This window comes from Amphiura filiformis, chromosome 16 (genome assembly GCF_039555335.1).
Source record: "Amphiura filiformis chromosome 16, Afil_fr2py, whole genome shotgun sequence".
Classification (NCBI taxonomy): domain Eukaryota; kingdom Metazoa; phylum Echinodermata; class Ophiuroidea; order Amphilepidida; family Amphiuridae; genus Amphiura; species Amphiura filiformis.
Genome location: NC_092643.1, coordinates 18,530,942 through 18,554,293, shown reverse-complemented (window position 1 = coordinate 18,554,293; position 23,352 = coordinate 18,530,942). Strand labels below are relative to the sequence as shown.

At 38.6% G+C, this 23,352-nt stretch overlaps 1 protein-coding gene across 1 annotated transcript; it reads right to left on the bottom strand.

Annotated features, from left to right (window-relative positions):
* Positions 1-994: 994 nt before the first annotated feature.
* LOC140135674 (alpha-ketoglutarate-dependent dioxygenase FTO-like) lies at positions 995-23,298 on the bottom strand. Its single transcript, XM_072157258.1, has 8 exons — positions 23,113-23,298; positions 11,635-11,709; positions 7,838-8,711; positions 6,419-6,615; positions 5,368-5,511; positions 4,230-4,349; positions 2,517-2,635; positions 995-1,163 (listed from the first exon to the last, which is right to left on the bottom strand). The coding sequence occupies exons 1-8, from the start codon at positions 23,173-23,175 to the stop codon at positions 1,010-1,012; spliced, it is 1,746 nt and encodes a 581-aa protein (XP_072013359.1). The 5' UTR covers positions 23,176-23,298; the 3' UTR covers positions 995-1,009.
* Positions 23,299-23,352: the final 54 nt, after the last annotated feature.

Sequence of the window (23,352 nt, the reverse complement as noted above, 5' to 3'; positions counted from 1 at the left end):
ACGCAGGTTAAACACAAAAGTCACTAGGTGACAAAAATCTGTGATCAGTTGAAAAATCTGTAATCCAAAACAGATTTTTCACAGAAAATGTCTCCTAGTTAGTGGGGTTCTGATTGGCTATGGCAATCATCCCACTATCATAACAATAGACTGGTAAATCTGATTAGCTGATGTGATGAATCACAAAAGGAGTACAAAGGCTGCCCCTATGTTGCTCATTAACAGGGAATGCGTGTTGATCACAGGGCCATACTTCTCTGGAAGCTATAATCAAATTAAGTATTTCTTGGCCAAACTGGAACACTGTGAACGCTAGTGGCACCGCGATATACACACACGAATATAGTGCGGTACAGAAGAAAGTATACACGCGCCATCCACTGCGTAGAAGCTTAGTACACTACATGGGCGCAACGCGCATGTTCCAGTTTGGCCAAGAAATACTTAATTTGATTATAGTGTAGAGTGCACACCAGTAAATAGGAATCTCCTATACCCTTGTTGGAAAAGTCACAGTATTTCAAACGAGAAAAATGTAATGTGACTGAATGTAATACATTAGAAAAGGCTTAAAAACAAACAATTAGGACCTGATCATATTTAATCCTCATTTATTACTGGGTAATAGATTGTCCATGAAAAATAAGCAGGATCCGACTTTTTATGAAGATTTGGCTAAGCTTTCAAAATGTGTTACATTTCAGAAACACCAAGCTATTTATTTATGAGCTGGCGTAAGCTGTATGGGCTATAGGGTGATCTAGTCGAGTTGACAATTTTCTGGAAAAAGTTGCTTTACTCCGTATGATTTCTCCTCACTGGATGTCTTCATCTGACCTTCAACTTGCAGAAAGTGTTGAAGAGCTGAGTCGCTCTGAAGTCAAAAAAATGATGTTTTCCCAACCCTGTTTGTACAGAAAGTCAAAGGAGACTATTTACCGGTGTGCACCCTGTAGGTCATCATCATTAAATACCCTGGATAAATAAAGTCATGTACACAAATCCAAACCTATGTGTAATCAGCATCAATGTGACAAATCAACCTGTGTATGATGTCATCGAGGTCAAAGGGCAATGGATGATTGGCATCTGTCGCTTGCCAGGATGGTCTGTAGCTTGGCATCTCATCTGATGGCATGGTTACCAAGGCCTTTCCACCAAATCTGTTGACAAAAACACACAGATCCACATTTTGATGTTAAACCGGGTCGGAGGGGAGCATGACCTACACTTTGATCAGCTCGTAATGGGCTATTCCAGATGTATTCCGCACCCCCTATGGAAGACACTTCCGAATTCGGGGCTAAATTGTCAGCGAATTCACATGTCAGGAAAAATCCATGGAAGACACTGCCGGAATTGTGGTAATATGTCTAATATGGCCAGCCGGAATTCACATAAATGGAAATGTCTTCCATAGGCACATCATGGCCTTTCACAATCCCCACTCTTGTTTTTTCGTTTATTTCAGCAGCCGGAATTTCACCTAATCTCAATGTCTTCCATACCCTCCAGCCGGAATCTTTGCTAAAAATGACTGCTGGAATTCTAGATACATCTCAATTCCAGCTGGAATTGTATTTTTTTTTAATGTCTTCCAGGGGGGGGGGGGGGTGCGGAATACATCTGGAATAGCCCAATCGGCGGGCCTTATAACATCACAGATTAATATCTATAGGCCTATATTTTATTTCGAGAATTGTCTTGTGACATTTCGCCAGATGCATCACGAATTATTAATGCAAGTCCCATACGTTGTCTATTTTCTTTAACATGCACAATATAGGTCAGATAGGTAAGCTATATCACTCTTAACATGGATCTACTTTTCGGCATAGTGGTAAAAGCCTAACAATTCCCGCCGATTATGAGCTGATTAAACTACAGGCCTTCATTTTGGAAAATTGCAGGAGCTCTGTTAATCACTCACATGAGTTTACTTAGGTGCTCAACAAGGAGCTCAATCTTTTAATATCTGTATTAAAACATAGGGATTTAAGTAGTGAGGAGCTCAGTAAATCATACTCCTGAAATGTTGTTAAGGAGAGCTGTAGGAGCTCTGGTGCAATTGAGCTCCTAAAAACGAAGATGTGACACTATAGGGGCGTTTCATTCAAATATTTCTCTGGCATGGGAAAATGATCAAAACCTTTATTTTTGAAAGAAAGATCGCAGCTGCAGTAACAAAATCTTGCTACAAGTTGGCTATTTTTTACCATAATGTGTATGATTTTTCCCATTGTTCAACTGATTTTTAAAGAATCTTGAGCCTCCATAGTTCCGAAATATTATAACAATGCATGTTATTACCATTTATTAATTGTTCATTCATTCTGTGTTTTTCCATCTCTGTGTTTGTCATCCAGCCAAATAGGTAAATTGCATGTAGTTTGCTGCTAATATGCACCCCAACTTTTGGAAATTGGGCCCCAAAATAATACATCATTACATTTTGGGCTACTTAAGAGGTCCTTCTGCAACCTGATACTGAAAACTTATGGCAACACTGCTCTTACCTGTTGACATGTTCTTGTCGTAACCTATTCCTGCGACTGAGGTAATCAATCAAACTCTCACACAGGACATGGTGATCTCTACTACTACCTTCCATTGCAGCACCAATAGCAAGCTTTGTCTGTAACAGAGAATGATTACGTCTATAGTATGATCAGCTCATAATCGGCAGGCCTTATAACATCGCGGATTAATATCAATGTATTTTATTTCAAGAATTGTCTTGTGACATCTCACCAGAAACATCAAAAATAATTAATTTGCTGTCGCAGTGCACGTTAGAATATGACCATTGCTAGGTCAACTGGCAGATAAATGTTGGTGTTGCTGTAATGTATTTTATCTTCTGCTATGTATGATTTTTTGTATTCCATTATTTTTCATTTTTTTTTAAATATTGACTGTTCAGCGCTTTGAGATTTGTTTATAAGGCATTTTAGAAATCTCTTTTATTATAGAGTACCTGTTTGGAACCAGGCCAATTTACACTGATTTCAATGGGACTAATTAGGTATTCATGCGGCCATATCTAGGGCCCTCATGATCCAATTCCCACCAAATTTGGACTGTGGATGTTTTTCATCATGTTCTACTGAAATATGGTCATGAAAATGCAAAAAAAGATAATTTTATGACGTCACACTTCGGTACTCTATACCTTCACTGGTTGTCCTTTTTATGTTCCAATAATACTTACTAACCGATTATCAGATTGGATATCGTATCGGCCAAATATGATACAAAATTGGATCGATTGAGCCCATATTTATTGGTCGAGCTATGAGTTTTGAAATATTGGACGAGGCGTAGTCGAGTCCAAAATTTTAAAACTCATAGCGAGACCAATAAATATTGGGGTGTAAAGCATCCAATTTTATCATTATTATGTTTTGGATCCAATATTTTCATACACTTGGATTCATCAAAACATAATAATGTACAATATCGGTATCGGATCAGATATCGGCAAAAAAAAAAAGTTTTTGGCGACTGTGGAGAACTACTCTGGACCTATTCTGAAGTGCTAGGATCATTCACAGTTAATTTGAAAAAAACAGTGCATCTATAATATGTGATGCATGAAGAGGTAACCATTAGTTAATGGTTTACATATTAAGGATAACAAACTGTAATTTTTTCGTACTTAAAAAAAAAAAAAAAAAATTTCTTCAAATTAACTGTAAATGATACCAGCACTTCAGAATAGGTCCAGTAGTTCTCCAAAGTCGCCAAAAACTTAGAATTTTTTTTTTTTTGATTGTTTTTTGGCGATATCGGATCGGATATCGGCCGATATTACAACATCAATATCAGATATCAGATCAGAAGTCAAATGCCATATCGGTTGAGCCCTAACAAAGCGTAGTGATTTATAGTGCGCTACGCACAGGCACAATGCCTAGATGTTGATCCACAAGCCTCAACACACTTTACAGGCTGTCGCTGACCACTATGGCACCACATCATTCCATAAACCATTAAACAACAATTCAGGGACTTTGCTGCTTCAAGAGCGCACACCCTAGACATTCCACAAATAACCTTCGCAACCAGGATCAGCTCCCGAGTTTAAGACGGGTTACAACGAGACAAATTAGCAGTAAGTTCCTTGTCCAGGGGAATTTCAAGCTTACTCAATTATTTCCACAAGAGCGTACTAGGCACCGCCAGGGTTCGAACCCGCAAACTCTCGCACCATAGTCAATAACACTTACCATCAACTCCATTTGTTTCCACATTCCTTCCAAACCTTCCATGTGTTGTCTCCAGAAATCTCTTTCATTTGCTCTTGTATTGCCTTGCATCCAAAACTGACGTAGCCACTCAAATTCCAACTGAAACATCACAATATAATTAACAAAAAGATTAGTATGCTACCCCATGCACAATTTAAAAATATCAAAATCTGGTATGTACAGTTGTTCATGTTGCACAGGATTGTTGTGTTTTATTGCACAAAAATTCAGCAGCCTGGCCGACTCACATAAATGCTGAAGGAAAAACGATCCCTATGTGCACTCAGCCAGATCCAAAACCAGTAATCTTTGGATTTGTAGTTTCAATTTTTAAAGTAAATTATGGAAACAACATTATTTACTCAAGTTGATATAATCCCTCCAGCTCCAATTAAGTGAGGCCAATGGGCTATTCCAGTTGAAAACCACACTACCCCTGTGGAAGAATCTGGAAATATCTTCCACAGGGGGAGTATTTTTTTAATGTAATTTTTTATGTAATTGGTCAGAGTAAATCATTTTGAAACCCATACTCCCCTCGTATAATGGCTTTACCTAAATCTTCAAATGGAAGTTACCCAATTGTCTATTCTATTTGAAATTTATACTCCCTCTGTAGAAGACTCTAGCTAAATCTTCCACAGGGGTAGTGTGGATTTTAAATGGAATAGCCCAATTTGTGCTCTCACTCCTTACATCTGGGACTCAGTTATAAATTTGTGATTCTACAATTGTACACCACAGAATTGAAGAAAGAGATCACGACTCGTCCGCCATCTTGACAGAGGCATGGAGCAAAAATATGGGGTATTCGGTTTCCCTCGGAATGCACTCAAGGCATTTGTTGCCATGCAAGCGCGACATGGATGAAGGGCGCACTTGAGAGACACACTTGATGCGACCTGCACGCGAGTACCAAGACGCTTCAGATGAGACGCAGAATTGTGTTTGTTGGTCTCCGGCAAGGACCTGAATACCCCTAATTTTCTCCCCACAGCTGACGGTGCGATTGTATGGGCGGTATAGGAAGTCCCGGCTCTCCTTCTCCAATTCAGTAGTGTACACAAAACATAACATGCACCATCTATTACAAAAGTGTAGTCACATGTACACATACCTCTATGTGTATATCTTCAGTGAATGAGATGACATCTATGCTAGTTGATTTTAGGCTTGGACCTACGTCATCACCTCCCATCTCCAAGTTCTCTAAAGCTTGACGACAGCGGCCTTGGATGTAACTCAGAGTCCCTGTTGAGCACTGATGCCATGGATGAAGGAAAGAACAGAAAACACTTTCATATTAAATGACTTTGCTATGGTACATAATGAGGAATAAAGATTGCTTTGTTTTCAAGGATAATGTATACAGCAAAAAGCTGGAAGATGCTGGCCTTGCATGCAGATCATGTACATCAAATATAGGCTGTTCTAGTTTAAAATTCATACCCCCTATGGAAGACATGACTTTAATCTCCCACAGAGGTGGTGTAGATTTCAAATGGAGTCAACCTTTCAGGTAACCCCATTTAAAATTCACACCCCCTGTGAGGAAGATTACGGTCATGTCTTCCACAGAGGGTATATGGATTTTAACTGGAACAGGCCTATATAACCTTATTGGAAAAGGTATGAACAAATCATTGCAGTATTAACTATTATCCATTAGATCTCTAGACAATAGTGTACATTGTACATAGACCTAAACAGCCAAGGTAAATTTTTACTCCCTTGCCAATGTGTATGATGATGCAAATTTGAGCCCTGACACAGTCCCTGTTTGTTCTTGTGAAATTGATATTCCCAGGGCAAGGAACTATTTCTTGTCTTGGTTATCCGATCCGTACAAGAATTCAGCTGATCCTGGTTGTGATGATATAGGGTGTGCTTCTTCTTAGCTGCAAGTCCCTGTTTGTTGAAAAATCGTTTATATGTGGTGCCTTGGGCCACAGTGGTAAATAAATTACTTGGAAGTACACCAAGGCTTGTGGATTTATGCTTGCATATAGTGCACTTTTTTCTCCAATAGCTTCTGTTTATGACTGCATTCACATCGTACACTGAGTGAACTCAAAGGTCAAAGGAAATCATATAGAGATACCTCCTTCCATTGCTGAACCATTGATTTATAATTCTCAAGAAATGCACTGAATCTAATTCATACATACCTCTGCTACCCTGTGAGTTGAGCTATATCTTGGATGACTACCAACCACCACACAATGTTGATGTGTATCATTGAGATCGGATAGCATATAATACGCGTCTCCAGTGTTCAGTGGTACAGCTAAGGCTGGTGTGTCAACGTCCCACTGCACTTTCACCCCTATGCACCATTTATTGCAGTCATCCCGCTCACAGTCTTCTGCAAGGTAACAAGTCACAATCAAGATCCTTTTATCAAACCAAAAAACTAAAATATGATAAAGGTAGTAATATTTTGTTTAACCTCGTGTTTGGTGACTTCATTGCGTGAACCTGGTTGCACCGCAAGCGTGCCAACAAAACGGCATTGTACTAATGCGCACACACTCTGCGTAATCAGTAGCACGTCACTGAACTGCAAGTTGAGTGAAATACGCCTACATCACTACTAAGCTCAAGGTGAAAAAAGGTATAGTGTATTTGTATCCAGCCCAGAGTTTCATGACTCCAAGTTAACTCTGTCCATGAAGGGGTAAGGCATAATACCTCATATGACCCTATTATTTTTTTCATGCAACTGTTTTTTTATTGGAAGCACCCAGAACTATTACAGAAGTAAAAAAAACTTGAATGATTATCAATTTTCCAAAATGACTATTGAAAACTTGGGACACCAGGGATCTTTAATTATGTCAATACCCAACACCTTTATAAATCATCAGCGAAGTGTTTAATGGGTGTAATCCGATTATCACTATGTCAACTGGATCACGCTTTTGAGTTCTGTACCACGATCGAAACGATCACAACACAAAGTCTATGACACACACTACCAATTCCAAAAGGTGTGTGATCCAGTTACCAGGGAGTTATGTAACCACTTTGCTGGTGAATACATGTTGGGTCACACTAGGCTATTTCAGTTCAAACCCATTCACCCCAAAATCTCCTACACAGGAAGTGTGGATTTTAAATGGGGTCACCTGTAGACTGCTGCCCTCAGTCGTCAACCGTCTGGATCGACGACTGAGAAAACTACGTGGAAAAAAAGTGACAGATTTTGCAACAGGATTCCTGTGGCATAGAGCATGCGCAGTTGTGTCCAAACTGACCTTTTGACCGAGTTTGTTGTTTTTAGAAGTTCAGAGCGCGATCTTGTCACAGCGGCGCGGTACAGCGACGCTGCACGCTGGCGCCGCTAGTCAGTCGCGCTTACTGGCGCACAACTGAAGTCGCATTGAATAGTTTTCAGAAGTCCGTCATGATATTGGCTGTAAGATAATCAGTCGTCACTACGAAGCATGCACAGTACATGCGAAGTGTAGACGGCTGATTGGAATTAGTCTAGGTCACCTGATGGTTGACTCTATTTGAATATCTACACCCTTTGTGTGGAAGATTAAGGTCATGTATGGATTTCAACAGGAACAACCCATATTTACCTGTCTCTGTATGACTGTACACAGCTACAGTTGAGCCTTTCTCCAGTCCCGTATCCATATGCCAACTAACAGCCAACTCTCCCATCCCATAATAAGGCTCTTCTTTCAGTCTTAAAGTATGGTCACTTGGGTCCATGTAATTCAACAAGGCAACATTAAAATCTGTCCCTTCTTCTAGTGACAGAGGTGGTCGGTCATCGGTGTCTGGTGGTCGTGGATTTACTAAAGGCAAATTGCATGCGGCATGTGCAACTCTCGAGTTTGTACTTGTGTCTGACCCTGAGGTATCCTTAGAACTTGTTGACGATGAGTTTGATTCTTTGCTCTCTGCAGCAGCTTTTGATGGATCACTTTCTAGTTCAACATGGTCCCTACTTTTAATTGCACATTTATTCTCAGCTTCTGTTGTTTCAGCACCCGTACTTGCATCCGGTTCTGTAACATCTTTTGTTTCAATAGGTTCTTGGTTACCATTTACTAATGTGCCTTCATCATTTGAAGACGTACACACACCGGTCCTGACATCAGTAACCCTTTTCTCAGTAATAAATTTTCTAGACATTTCTTTAAAGTGTGCATTCAACTCTCCTATAATACTACAAGCTTCCTCTATGTCATTTTGAGGCGACCTTCCCGGGAACGTCCACGGCAGTGGAAATAACCGCAAACCAAGGTACTTGTAGGTGACTCCAGGATCGCCGATTAGTAATCTGGAGACATAGGTAGGGAATGATCGACCTTTGACACGGACCCAATCTCGGTGAAAGAAACCCTCAGCTTGGAGAGTGTTGAATGCCCATGCCAGCTTTTCCTGCAGTCTTTCTGGGAACTCTTGGCTTTGCTGAAGAACAAAATTTGAATACTTTGAGGCCACCTGGAAAAGGGAAGCAAAACACACAAAAGTTGAAACTTTATGGCATCTATCTCACCAGAATCTTCTGGCAGTTAACCCCCTGAGCACTACCTGCCGATCTAACATTGCCTCTGATTGGTCAATTACATGATATCTTTATGCAATCACCAATCAGTATTGAGCTTTGCAAATAATTCACCCCAATTTTTTGTGTGGTGAAATTATTCTAACAATATTGCTGATTGGTCCAACTGATAATGAAAACTCCATTTTGGCCAATCGGCAGGTAGTTCTCATGGGGTTAAAAGAGGCAGTGAATAACTCTATATAATTATATGCCTACCTTGATCTTGATTGATCACTCTCATTGCATAGTGATATTTGAGAAGCCATGTTATGTGCATGAGAAGAGCCCTTGCACAACATGGTAAAGCCCAAATAATACTAGTTCAGTTCCTGTAGCCTCAGTCACTCGGTATAACAAACGCCCCAAATTTAAGTTATTTATAGTCTGAGCAACCTCGGACTAGAATAATACACATAGGAAACTGTTTTTTTTTCACATTTCCTGAGGAATGTACACATAGCAGTGAGGAGGAAATGAAGCTCTCCAGTTCACATTGTAAGGCTTGGTGACCAATAGAGTGTAACAAATTGTATTTTATATAGCAGAAAGAAACTTTGGAATCCAAAAATATTTACTGGAGTTAAAATGACACATATTCATGAGTATCATAAGTATTGGGATACTGTATGCATGTACGGTATTTCCTTGTCTTTAATTTTTTTTCCTTTTTGCATATTACCTGACTTATCCAATGTATGTGTACTCTGCACCAAGTGCAAGTTTTCTTGGTTTTGTGCACTACATAAATTTCAGGAATTGCTTGACTGATATTATTGTCAGAGCATTAGAATGTCTAAAATGATTCTGCTAACAGTATACAGGGGAGCGCAGAAGAATTTAAGGTACCATACCAGTTATGTTGATCCCAAACAAAGATAAATATGCCAAAGATAGATGCCAAATAAGCAGCAGCCAATACCTGTATACCTGTTAGCTGATTTTAAAAGACCTCGTTTGTTGAAATCAGTTGAAAATTAAAGAAATGGTGATCTAAAACAGTTGCATGTTCTAATCAATGGAAAGCACAGCGCTACATGTAGTTCTCTAATATTCGAGAACACTTTTTGTGTACAAATAGGGCATCCATTGGAGTAAACTGCCAGTTTTGAATTTGCATCTTCCTTGGGATTTGGGATCACCACGTCTTTATTCCTTGACCGATTTCAACGAATGAGGTCTTAAATCTGAGCTCTTAAGGGGGTACTACACCCATGAACAATTTTGTGCCTATTTTTGCATTTCTCTCAAAAATTATAGCGCATTGGGGACAAGTAAGATATGTACAGGGTGTCCCAGAATGATCTATACCGGAAAAGATGGAATTGTTTAGGTATGAAGGGCATGTTAAATGTTCATATTGTTTTACATTTTAAGTTTTACATATATTTAGCTTTCTCAGATTTTTAGATTTTAAAATTGGACGTTTCTAGTAGAAGTTATAGAAGATTGCGTAAAAATAGTGAATTCTAAGTTTTGACAACGCAACCTATTTTGAAAATCTGTAACATTACTAACCGTTCAGCACAAAGTTATTTGGAAAAAGTTATGCAGGTATTTTAGTTATGCCCTGTTCATATTTCCACTAAATAGCCGATATCTATCTATTATTTATGACGTTACGAAGCAATCATTACATGGAATTAAGGATTTGCGGCCTAATCCCATTCTCTCTTTGGCGGTAGTTTTAGTTATTGTGGTGTGAGGTCCATGTCATTTGAAATGCTTGCAGAGGTCGAACTGGTTGTGGTACAGAAAAGATGGCTCCTCAATTTATTGTGCAGCAGCGTAGATTTCTTTCAAAAACTTACTGGCAAACCGGCAGCTATGTTGAGACGCAAAGAAGATTCATTAGACGATTTTTCATGAGCACGCGTTCCAGTCAAAGGAGCGATAGTGTATAACGTAAAGAAGTTTGACGAGCACAGAACTGTCAGGAATCGGCAGAGTGAAGCTTCAGGTGCTCGTAAGACTGCAAGAACTAGAGCTTAACATTGCAGCTGTCTGGCAAGCTTTAAGGCCCAACCCCAACAGTAGTTGTCGTCGAAATGCTGTGCCAAACATCCCACGTTCTTTATTTAATCGTATCGTGCCATTTTCAAGGGTATGCGAAGTCGTTTATGCTGAAAATGAAAAGCAGTTTTTCATTGATTTTACATTATTGCATGCCACGCCAAAACAAATAAAGGTAGCGTGCTGAAATTAACAGAATAAGTAGGAGACATGTCCAGCATTATAATGCATGTATCAAAAATAGATACACTGCCCGTCTTCTATTTTTAGTTATTTTTGCAAACACGGTACAAATCATTCTGGGACACCCTGTATATTATAGGGGCAAGGACTACAACTACTGCACTGGAAATTTTATTTCAGCACAGACAACAGTTGTGGAGTTACAGTCAAAAATGAGGGAAAACCAATATTTGATCAATAAATCAATAACTACTTGCTTTGAGTTGCTGAATTTTCAGTACAGTAGTTGTAGTCCTTGCCCTATAATATACATATCGCACCTGTCATCACTAATGTGCTATAATTTTTGAGAAAAATGCAAAAATAGGTACAAAATTGGCCAGGGGTGTAGTACCCCCTTAAAAAAGATGCAGCTACTGGCTGCTGCATGGTTTTAATTTGGACATGTACTTATCTTTGTTTAGGAACCTGGCCGGGGAACATGGTACCTTAATTCATTTGTGGTCTGTATATTAAGGGATTGGATCTCAACTGTCGTAGACCAAGTGAAATAATCAGATCCAAGCCAACACAACACAAACCAGCCTTATAACTAGTGAATTAGTATGTATAACGAACTCTTACCAACTGAGAATATCCCTCATCCTCAGGTGTCAAATAGGAAACATGCTGGTTTTCAACTGCTTCTAACAACTGCTTCTGGAAACAAAAAAAAACAAAATCATAAGATTTGGTATAATTTCTTGATACACAAAACATGTAGATTCCCCATCCAAAATGATTTTTTTGTTTGTTCTAGTACCCAAATATAAGGTGCATGTATGAGAAAGGGTCGGTTGGGTGGCTGGCAACACACAAATATTTTTGTTCCGCATATATATGTAAGGCTAATTAATGAAAGTCAATTTCCCATAACCCTTGTGGCCCGGCATTTAGATTGTTCGGACACGTTCTAGAGATATTTTTTTATAAACTGTGGCAAACTTTCCTAGACCAAATGTTTTCAGATGTGAGAGATACCATACCTGCCTGGCACTGTAGGGCTACTTGTATGTTACCTAAAGGTAATCTGCACCACAGGTAGCAAATGTGCATACTCAGCATGCAGATCCCTTATCAGTGGCGTAGCTGCCGGGGGGCAAAAAGTGCCTATTTGGGCCCCGCACCCTAGTGCAGGGAAAAAAGACGAAAAGGGATGAAGAGAGGAAAAAAGAGAGGAGAGGGAGAGGAGGGGAAGAGAGGGGGGGGGGAATCCATACGATATGCAATACTATACGATTATTATATAAGCTACGCCACTGTCCCTTATCTCAATCCAACACACAGAACATAATGCAGACAGGGTATTCTCACTTAAGTATTATCCGGAGGAAACTCTTGGCCGGAACAAACCATGGATATGGGAACTATGCATGTTTCTGCACACATGGTCTATGTGTAATCAGGAAAGTGCCTGTTATTGAATTCAAACATGTTCAAAATGATGCCAATGATGAAAAATGGATCAATTTAGTACTATTACTAGTACTACAGAAAAGCCTGAGGACTTGTAGCAAGTCTAGGTCTTTAATTACCGGGCTTGATAATAAAAGTACCGCCCGAGGTATCGCCATCATCCGCCATGTTCAATCAAGAAGGCATCAGGTCGTCCTCTCTCCGGAAGTAAGTCAAAGGTCCTTCCCTTTTGGTGATCATCAATAGGATTGTACAATACATGCAATTACAATAACTTTATTTAGAGGTTCATTCATATATTTTCATGACTAACGATTGTTTATGCCGGAGGACATAAACAATTTGTTTAGTCATGAAAATTTAGGGATTCAATCATGTTTCACCCTTGTTCATCACCGATTAACAACGATGCGTCTGTGTCGTCTGAGTGGTTTACTTCGCAAGGCGAGCGAAGTAAACCACGCAGACGCGCCGGACGCATAATTCACATGATTATTTCATGAGGAATGTCAGTTAATCATTGACAGTCAGCCTTACAAAAAGATCAGTGATTTCTGTTGATATCAGCAATAAAACTGAATGAAACGGCAATCTTTATCCGATACTTCCAAAATACTTAATTCAACTTGTAAGCGTGATACGCACACAGATTCCAGACATGACCAATTTTATGCGCTCATGCGTAACGCAGATGTGCGCTGGCGTTCGCGTATACGCTATAAGCTTCCTGCAAAAGTGTGGATTCATCACACGGATTAACAACGGTTGGCTCCTGTACAAAAGCATAGGAAGAGTTGTTGAAAACCATATTTTGGTCCAGCTTCTAGTAGTTTTGGCAATCAGTCTCTTTTCATGGCTATTACGGTTCAGGCTATAGTTCGGCAGTAAGATCTGGTTATGGGAGAGCTGGAGGTTATGTCAGTTCAGGTCCGAAGCCCTCTGACACATGTTTTAAGTGTGGAGGAGTCGGGCACTTGAGGAGGGAGTGTGGAGATTACAAACAAACATCCAACATGGTGGTTCCCATCAGTTCAGGTCCGAAGCCCTCTGACACATGTTTTAAGTGTGGAGGAGTCGGGCACTTGAGGAGGGAGTGTGGAGATTACAAACAAACATCCAACATGGTGGTTCCCATCAGTGGTGTTGGTAAATTGAATACATGATTCTAAAAGCCACCTAAGTCCATATTTTGGCTAAATTGAGTTAAGCACGGGAAATAGTTACTTATACATAGGCCTATCATATGTATAAAAGAACAACTCAAATTGACCCTCTCAAGTCCGTCTATTGAGCATGTGAAATCAAGCATGTACGGAATAACCACCCAACATATTATAGTACCCTTGCAAACCAAGTCAAGATGACTGACACCATGGACACGCTAAATGGAGGTGATAACAGTGGTGATGAAATACATGGTAAACTAGAATCAACAGACGCTGAATAAAAGCCGCAATTTGACCCCTATAACTTGACCCCTGGGTTACGGATGGGGTCAACTGCTCTTGCATTGTGCTTAGGATGTCATAAGAAATATTCCTGGTGAATTTCAGCTTAATCGGAACTTATACATGGATTTTGATTTTTTGAAAATTTTTGATTGACCTTTTGACCCCCTTAATGACCTTTGACCTCAATGAAAAAAAACCTTACATTACACCGACAAAATGCATTGTTCCAATTTTAATTAAAAATTCTAACATGTTTAGTTCTCGAGATAAAAATTCTTAAAGTTATTCAGCTAAAAACAGGAAGTGACCCTTAATGACCTTTGACCCCCAAAATAAAAATACCATGCATACACCAGGAACACTGATTCATGTATGATGGTTATATTATTCTGGTCTGTTTACATTAAGAGATAAAAATTTTTTGAACATTTTTGATAATTTTAGTTTTTGACCGGAAGTAACCCCTTAATGACCTTTGACCCCAAAACTGTAGGCATCCTAAAGACCCTGGCTAGTAGCGATGCATGTGTGTTAATGGCAACTCTCTGCTATATAATTTGCAAAGACAGTGATTTTTTGAATATTTTTTACAAATTTTTCAGACTTTTTCCGGAAATGACCCCTTAATGACCTTTGACCTCAAATCTGTTTACAAGTTTTGAGCACTGGTTAACGTTGATTCATATGCATGAGTCACATGATCATTGCATGTAATTTGTGGAAGGAGTAGCATTTTTTGTGAAATCAACATTTTTGACCATAAGGTCAAGGTCAAAGGTCACAGTCAGGTCAAAGTCAAATGTAAGGTTTGGCCTAGTCCAGTGGTCATTTGGCTCAAGTATGGTTGAAATCTGTCGAAGCATAAGAGAGCTAGGGCGAAACGTGGCAAGTCACGCAAAATGTCACGAGTTGCCAGAAGAAAGAAGAAGAAGAAGAAAGAATTGAGAAGAGACAGCACAAGCCGACGTTTGACGTCGGCTTGTAAAAACGCAGAAATGAAGCTGAATGGACACAGAACAAGAGAAAAGGCTTGAAAGCAACGGGTAAAGAATACACTACTGCGAGGGGCAAGAAAGTTGCAGCAAGAAAAACTGGAGATAAATGCAAGTAAGTGTGTGTTGTGCTATAAAGCTTTCAACCTAAAAGTTACTGTAAACTTGCTGGCTAGTAAGGCGTGCAACCGTAAGTGACACGCACATTTATGTGTGATTTGTGTCGAAATATGTGTCGAAGTTACTGTTTCCCTGAAGTAAAATTAATATAGCTCAACTTGCATAGGCCTACTGTTGAAATGGTGGAGGAAAGTTTTGAAGTGGTGCGAGTTCAGCAGGATCTCATTAGTGATTACCGTGGGCATCTTCAGCAGTTTTTTAAGAAGTCAATAAAGCGAGGTGAAGAGACATACAAGTTGTCTGAATACAAAGTATTTGTGTTCAGCAAGACGCATCCGAACCAGGTTGAAGTGTCACCCAACATGATGGCACTGAATAGAATGCGGTTTTCTCTGCTACAACCAAATGTAACTCCAAGTCTTCCATCCAGGCCCTGTTATTCTGCTCCTCTGCCTGTGAAGCCAGGCAAAAAGAATGACATTGTAAAACTCAAAAAGTATCTGCAAGAGGCAACCAGAGATTTCGTGGATCAACTAAAAACCTGTAATGATGAAGACTCTGACAATGACAACTCGGACTATGAGGATTAGGACTTTAGAAGACATTCATTGCTGAAGAGTGACTTTTGAAACAAAGGGTTTAATCAAGAAAAGTGTAGTTTATATTACATGCCAGTGTGCTAATCAACATACATTCCTGTGTGCTTTATTTTGTATTATGTTAATAGTGGTACTCCCATAATGACAACTCGGACTCGGAGGATTATGACTTTAGAAGACTTGTAACACATTCATTGCTGGAGAGTGACTTTTGAAACAAAGGGGTTTAATCAAGAAAAGTGTGGTTTATATTACATGCCAGTGTGCTAATCAACATACATTCATGTGTGCTTTATTTTGTATTATGTTACTAGTTGTACTCCGATAATGATAACTCGGACTCGGAGGATTAGGTATTTAGAAGACTTGTAACACATTCATTGCTGGAGGGTGACTTTTGAAATAAAAATGGGTTTGATCAAGGAAATTGTGTGGTTTATAAAACATAGCAGTGTGCTTCATCAACATTCATACATGTGTGCTTTATTTTTTATTAGCTTACTAGTGGTATTCCTATTCCAACAATGTTGTCTTTGTATGTGATTCAAACAACCACCCAAGTCCAGCATATAAAATTACCCCTCACGAAGACCCCGAAATGCAAATCGCCATACCTAATACAGTTTGACCAACTCATTAGCATGTAAAACATGCCCTATTGACCAGGTAAATCTAACTGAAGGAATTAAAATGATATACAGTTTTTTTTAGTTTTCTCAAAATCACTCCCTATGGACTTTTGTATTCATATTCAATTGTATGATAAAGATGTTGTGCCAAGTATTGTATGAGCTAAATCTGTCAGATATCCTTTCGTTGCTCTGCAGTGCTCCTTCATACCTAGCGACATAGTCAGTATATAGTATTGTCTCAACACTGACAGTGTCACTCATTGCTCAGCGTTATGATAATGTTAAATGAATGTGTACACATCCACAGGGCATGATGTATGTTTTTTATGTTATTGACAAATTGGTATGTTGCATTTATAAGTTTTTTTCCGGTCTTAATATGGTGTTATTGGTAGTACTCCCAAAAAATTGTTTTCCTAGACGCAGGAGCGGATGGTCACTGTGTGCATTCACAGATTCAGAAGTTATTTCAGGTCCAGAAAAGACAGGGTACAAATTATACAATACAAAAGGCATGAAAACCCCTTTTTTTTTTTTTTTTGGGGGGGTCAAAAGGGGACTTTTGGGGTGATTTGGGGCATCCCAATATGAGCAAGGTTCCGTTTTTAAAAGCTTCAATTGACTTTTGGGAAGATACCATTCACACATATCCTGAAGTTTTAGATGTGATAAAATTCAGTTATAAGCTGCCTTTTGTGGATACTCCTCCCACCGCCTTTTTTAAGAACAATCGATCTGCTTTGAAGAACTCAAGACTTTGTTGCCGAAGCTATAGAGCTAAAAAATTTGAATAGCGAGTCATCTGTACCTTCGTATATTGTTAATCCGTTAACTGTGACAGTGCAACGTTCCGGGAAGAAAAGGCTAATTTTAGACCTGCGTTTTGTCAATCAATATCTTTGGAAAGACAAAATTAAATTTGAGGATTGGTCCGATGCATTAAAATATTTTAAGGAAGGTGATTTTATGTTCGCTTATGATTTCAAATCAGGGTACCATCATCGATATTTTTGATGCTCATACAAAGTATTTGGGTTTTGCCAGGGAATTCTCAGGCAGAGTTAGATATTTTTCTTTTCTAGTTTTGCCATTTGGTTTGACAACTGCGCCTTATATTTTTTCAAAATGCTTAAGGCCATTCGCATTGGTGAGGTATTTTCACAGAGGTCGGCAACCAATCACACATGCATTTGCCCTGAAGTCGGCCGTGAAGTTCTTTTTATCTCGTGACTTTCACTATATCAAGATAAAGGAGGCTTACGGATATACCAATAAGGTCATTGTTAAATCATCCCAGTACACACTGCAGAAGCATTCAAATGTCTTGCAGTACAATACCAATAACCTGTTAAACAGATGATGGTATTGTTCTCTTATATCCCGCAAGCCTCCTATATCTTGATATATTAAGTGAAAGTCACGACTCACTGGGCGTCTATTCTTCCGTTAATCGCCCCAAAGGGGAGGAATAATTTTACCCCTTTGGGGAAGAATTTTGCATTTTGAAAAAGAAAAAAAAAAAAGGGGAAAAACAGAAGAAAGTCAACAGGATTCAAGGAAGATTAAAAATAAAATAAACTTATTTTGGGGAAAATACATTGTATAATTGGAACATGAATAATGTTTGATGGTTATTTTTGGAATGAAATAGATGGTCACTGGCTGGCAGTGACTGTTCTAGAGGGTAGACCTGTGAATTCATCAAGTGTCATTTAGGGAAGAATTATAATGGGTACATAGCATTTATAGCATACATGTAGTGGCAGTGCTGTACGGTGCGACCAATTTAGGCGCATTGGCGACTAGATTTTTTCTGATGCGACTAAACCTTCAATCCTTGGCGCCAATGGCGACCAACTGTTGAAGCTTTTATTAAGCCAGCAAATGCAAAACGATGTAAATAATGTAGTGTTAGTACAAATGTACGGCTATGAATATCATGACATCTCAATGGGGACTTTCTGGAAAACACATGAACATATCTATAGGCCTACACTGTACATGCTGTGTATGGAGTATGTAGATTGAGTACAGCAGCTATGATTCATTCAATGCAACATGTGGCTGTGACAGGGAAACCCCCTTAAAATAGAACATAAACATTGTGGCAGAATGACTTCGAGAAAAGTTGGAATACGGTGCGTTGGCGCCTCAGTTTTTTTACTTGGGAGCAAAATTTGGGCGCCTAAATTTATAAAGTTAGGAGCCATTGGCTCCTCAATCAGTTTTTGCACCGTACAGCACTGTGTAGTGGTCCCTTGGCTTTTACTCATTCCCATCCCAAAAATAATTATTTTGAGGGAAACCATGGACTCATAAAACAGGGAAAAGTTGAGTCAGTAATTCTTCCCTGCCTGGGCAATAGTGACTAGTGGTCATACTATAGATAATAATGCACACAAAGATTAAGGGAGCTCTGCTTTGCATTTCATACAAAATCCATTTTCTTTTTAGTTTGGACATCTGCCTATCTAGAGAAGCATTTGGGATTCTAAGGGAAGACAGAACCATCTATTAGTTAACAGCTCTATTGTCCAAGTTTATCTTCCCTTTTAAACCTCACCGGGTGTCCCAAAAAAAAGGGTATGTATATTTGTGAAAACAATCTAAGTTAATGTAAGCAAATATAAATGTCCTTTTCATGACATAATCTATGCACCCTCTACTAGTATCCCTGTGAATGTCAAGTTCACAACCTGCGTATTTAGCCCGCATTCCTGAGCAAGCTGTTTACCAAGTTTATGTGACATAATGCAACACGAGGTTCGCTGCCCGCACACTGCGTACAGTGCATTGGCGGGTCGTTTGAGTAGGTCCAGCCATAGCATGACAGGTGCAGTATATTATTTTGTTGAACAGATAATTAAACTTGTTCAGTTTTACACTGTATTTCGAGAGTTCGGTCAGAAAATAGACAATATTCTTACAGTTTATAACACAGCAGCGATTTCAACTCAACAAAACCCAAACAAAGCCTAAATGCAACTTGTTATTAATTTGATTATGTTGATGGCAGGAGATGCAGCGTGCAGAAATGCCTTCACCAAAAAGTGTTCCTCTCTAATGACCATCTTTATTTTTACTAAAAGAGTCAAGAAGCTCTAATAAGAGATGTGCAATATTTAATTGTCAATGTGGTTCTTTAGTGAAAAAAGTTTTTAACAATGAAAAAAAGAGATAGAGAAAGTAATTAAAAAATAGAGCACAAAGATGTGTTTGTGTTTAACTTTCGTTGTGCGATATTTTGATGATTAGTCACTCTTGACACCTCTGTCATCTTACACTCACAAGGTAAGTTGCTTTAACGATACGGAGTTGAAACCTAGCAGACAATTACAAGAAGGATGAATAAATAATACGTGAAAACATGACAGTGTTTTGTTGTACCATCGCAAAATGTGGTTCATTTTCTACATGTAACCTTTTTATGGGACACCTTGTAGATAGCAACCAGCCTAAAATTTTCCCTTTCGGGCAGGCTTCCCGTTAGTGTGCGTCATCGCGTCCAGACGCGTATATTTTGCAAATTTGGACGCAAGTTCACATGGCTAATCAAGTATTTTGCGTCCATGTTACATGCATCTGGACGCAGAAAAAACTTCGAAATGTTATCATTAATTGATGATAAAAATAAGAAATTTGTATTCTTTTATATTTTTAAGATAATAAAAGCCCCAAAATTTTGACCCACCTGCTAAGGATTGAAGTAAATTCTGCAATATTTGTAAATGCAACGTCAGGAAATCGTGCACTTTTTTTTTTTTTTTCTAACGATCGCTGTATGATTGCCTGAGCTGGGGAAGTCCCGACTGATTTGTTTACAAGCTGTGCCGATAACGTGCGGTTAATGTTTAATTATTTATCACAACCTGACAATATTCAATTTTTAATATTTTATGTTTATTTTCTCATAAATAATCTAGGTTTCCTTTATTAGTATTATTGTTACGATGAATAAAAGCAATTTTAAAGACAAAATCCAAATGATAACCCTTTTTTTTTTTTTTTTTGGCAGCGCGTGTTTTAGCTTTGTAGCATCAACACCACGTTAATTTAAAAAAAGAAATGCGGAAGTAAAATTACGAACGAAAATTTGCTCAAGATTGACAGACTTTGCTCATGTTTATGCACCTGTTTTTGACCACGTTTCGGACCAAAACTGACACAGAAATGAGAAAAATTATCATAGCGAATGGAGATGGAATATCACGGCGAAAAATCAGGGTTCGGTTTTTGCCGGCAAAAACCTGTTTTTGCCAGCAAAGTGGAAAAAACTGGCAAAAACCTGTTTTTGCCAGTTTTTGCCCGGTTTAAACCGGCAAAAATGGCAGAAACTGGCAAAAACTCACATATAGTCAGTTAGTCACTCAAATATTAAAAAAGTAACACAGAAAGCTCATAAACAGTAACACACAACTTTTAATGAATCATTTAACATATTTTTTGTCTCATCAAGTCCTTAAAATGAAAAAGTTTTGAATTTGGTATACGCCACATTTCGGTTAAATGCATTTGAGCAATGAAAACACATGAATTGAATTTCTTAATATGTTACTCATAATTACAAAATCTGGTCTTGTAACACTCAGGAAATTATTTTTGGAACTTTTAAGTTCCAAAGATAATTATTAAAATAAATATTATAATTATTAAAATAATATTATTAAAATAATTTGTTTTGAGATGAAAAAACTGAATTATAAATCACTTTTTTAGTTTTTGCCATTTTTGCCGGCAAAAACTGGCAAAAACTGTTTTTGCTAGCGGTTAAAACCGTGGTTAAAACCGCGGTTTTTTCCACCTGCGGCAAAAACCTGCGAACCCTGGCGAAAATGCACTTTTATTTTTTTTTAACAATCAACATTTGGCGAGGTGTAGACCCGGGGTACGTGTGTATCGTAATAAATCGTGAATTTCAGATGGACGCTTTAAAATCTGTCTGGACGCAAGTTTTTGCAAGCTCGTCAGCAAACTTGCGTCATTACGGACGACTTACATTTTTAAAACCTTAACTTGGGAACCCTGCTTTCGGGTGATTGATCAAAGTAATTCTTTTGTACTCCATGCATAATTTGCATGTCTTCTGGAGCCTGACAGTGTAACTGTGTTCGATTTACTAGAAAAAAGCCGGGGGAAAAATGTAAGGGTGTGAGTGAGTCCCAGGAATTTGAGTCCCGCCCGAGAATCCTACCCGGGCAGGAAATTCCCTGCCTGGGTACCCGAAATTAAAAAAAAAATTCAATGCATTTTGATATCGGTACAATTACCGAATAGGGTGCAACTTGCTAGACTTGAGTCCAGTCCTCGTTTACGGAGTTTAGGGTTAGGGTTTAGGGTAGGGTTAGGGCAGTCTTGTAATAAGACTAGTATAGTTGCATCCTATTCGGCAGAGTATGACATGAATACAAATTATCAATTTTCATATTAAAAACACAAAACATTGTGCAATTTTTTAGGTCAACCATGAATGATCCTAGCATTTAGGTCTAGGTCCAGGGACACTACAAAACCAGAAAAAAAATAACTTAAATTAAAAAAAAAAAAAAATTGCAATTTCGGGTACCGAACACACACGTCTATGCGATGCCTTCGCGCTTCTGTGATTGGTAGCGCTTGTTGTGGGCGCAAATGTTAAATTTGCCTGGTCGATTTTTTTCAATTTTTATACGGTAGGTAATAACAATAATTAAAACTGGTTATATTTTAAACAGCATTTTATGACATAAAATGTCATTTTGATTTGTTCAAAATATCAGATACGACGGTAATGAATGACAATAATAATTTTTTGCAACATCTATTTTGAGTTGTTTGAAATTGTCAGGTAGACATGATCACATTTTGAACATGTGAGGGCGGGCTTCATTAAGCTTACTTGAAAATTTGGATTTTGACCCTTAAAACTCCAACCTAGCATGATTTTTAGAAAATCTGCATTTGAATAATATTTGATACTATCAAGTAATAAAAGCCACATTTCATGAAACATTTGCGAAAGTTTTGTAAAATGGCCCTTCGTGCTCATAAATTTAGCCGTAAAATACATACACACATGTTAGTCCGAATAATCAGACCCAGAACAAAATATTATTTCTGACATGATCGTGTACTGGGTCTGAACTGTTTCCATATGAAATCTTGATGGCAAATTGGACAATAGAAGCACATGGTTCTACGTGACAGCTTTTTAATCCCTATTCATGTTACGTGAATCACGCTATTGTGGACCATCCTTCTGATACTTGAGTGTTTGGACAAGCGGAACGGTTTTTTGTCTACCTCTCTGTTTGTAAACAAACCAGGAGGTCGAAATAAATCCTCCTCGCCGAATCACGAAAGTCAGCGTAATAGTACGGCACTGCACACATGTTATGACATAGCCTAGGAAGCCATTGATAATGCTGGGACACACAATTTGGCCCATTTTGGGACATTCAGGCGAGCATACTTTTCCTCATAACATTGCCAATTATAGGTCTACATACATGATTGACCCCTCATTTTTTAAGTTAAATAAAATGATTCTCTTTTTAATGAAAGCAATTTTAGATGAATTTATTAAATTTCAAAATTTTATGAACATGCCTATGACGTCAGGTTTTGTTTTGGGCCGAGGTATTTCTCCGAGGGAGCTACCGCTCGGAAGCTACCGCTCCCTCGGCCTCGGAAAAATACCTCGGCCCAAAACAAAACCTGACGATTTCTATTATTTCACACAATGACCTCAAAACAAAATCGCATGATGACGATGTGTCGATGTCGATGCCTATCATGCATGGCGGAACACACTTGGCACGCAATGCACGGTCAAAAAAGTTTACTTTTTATTTTATTTTTAAGCTTACTCCCTTACTTTAGTTTTGCGAGAAATGTCTTCATCAAACGGTCTTTTAACAGGTGCATTTTCAAGCGACATGTTGAATTTACGTTGCAACTTTACTATTGCTGCACCTTTATGTTGGCACTGTCCTGTAAAAACGTCAAAATAACATCTACTTTTCAGTATCAAAAATGCCACTAAACTTGGAAAACCACGCGCAGTACGCTGGTACGTTTCTGAATGATTGAATCGATTCATCGAAAACATCAGCTG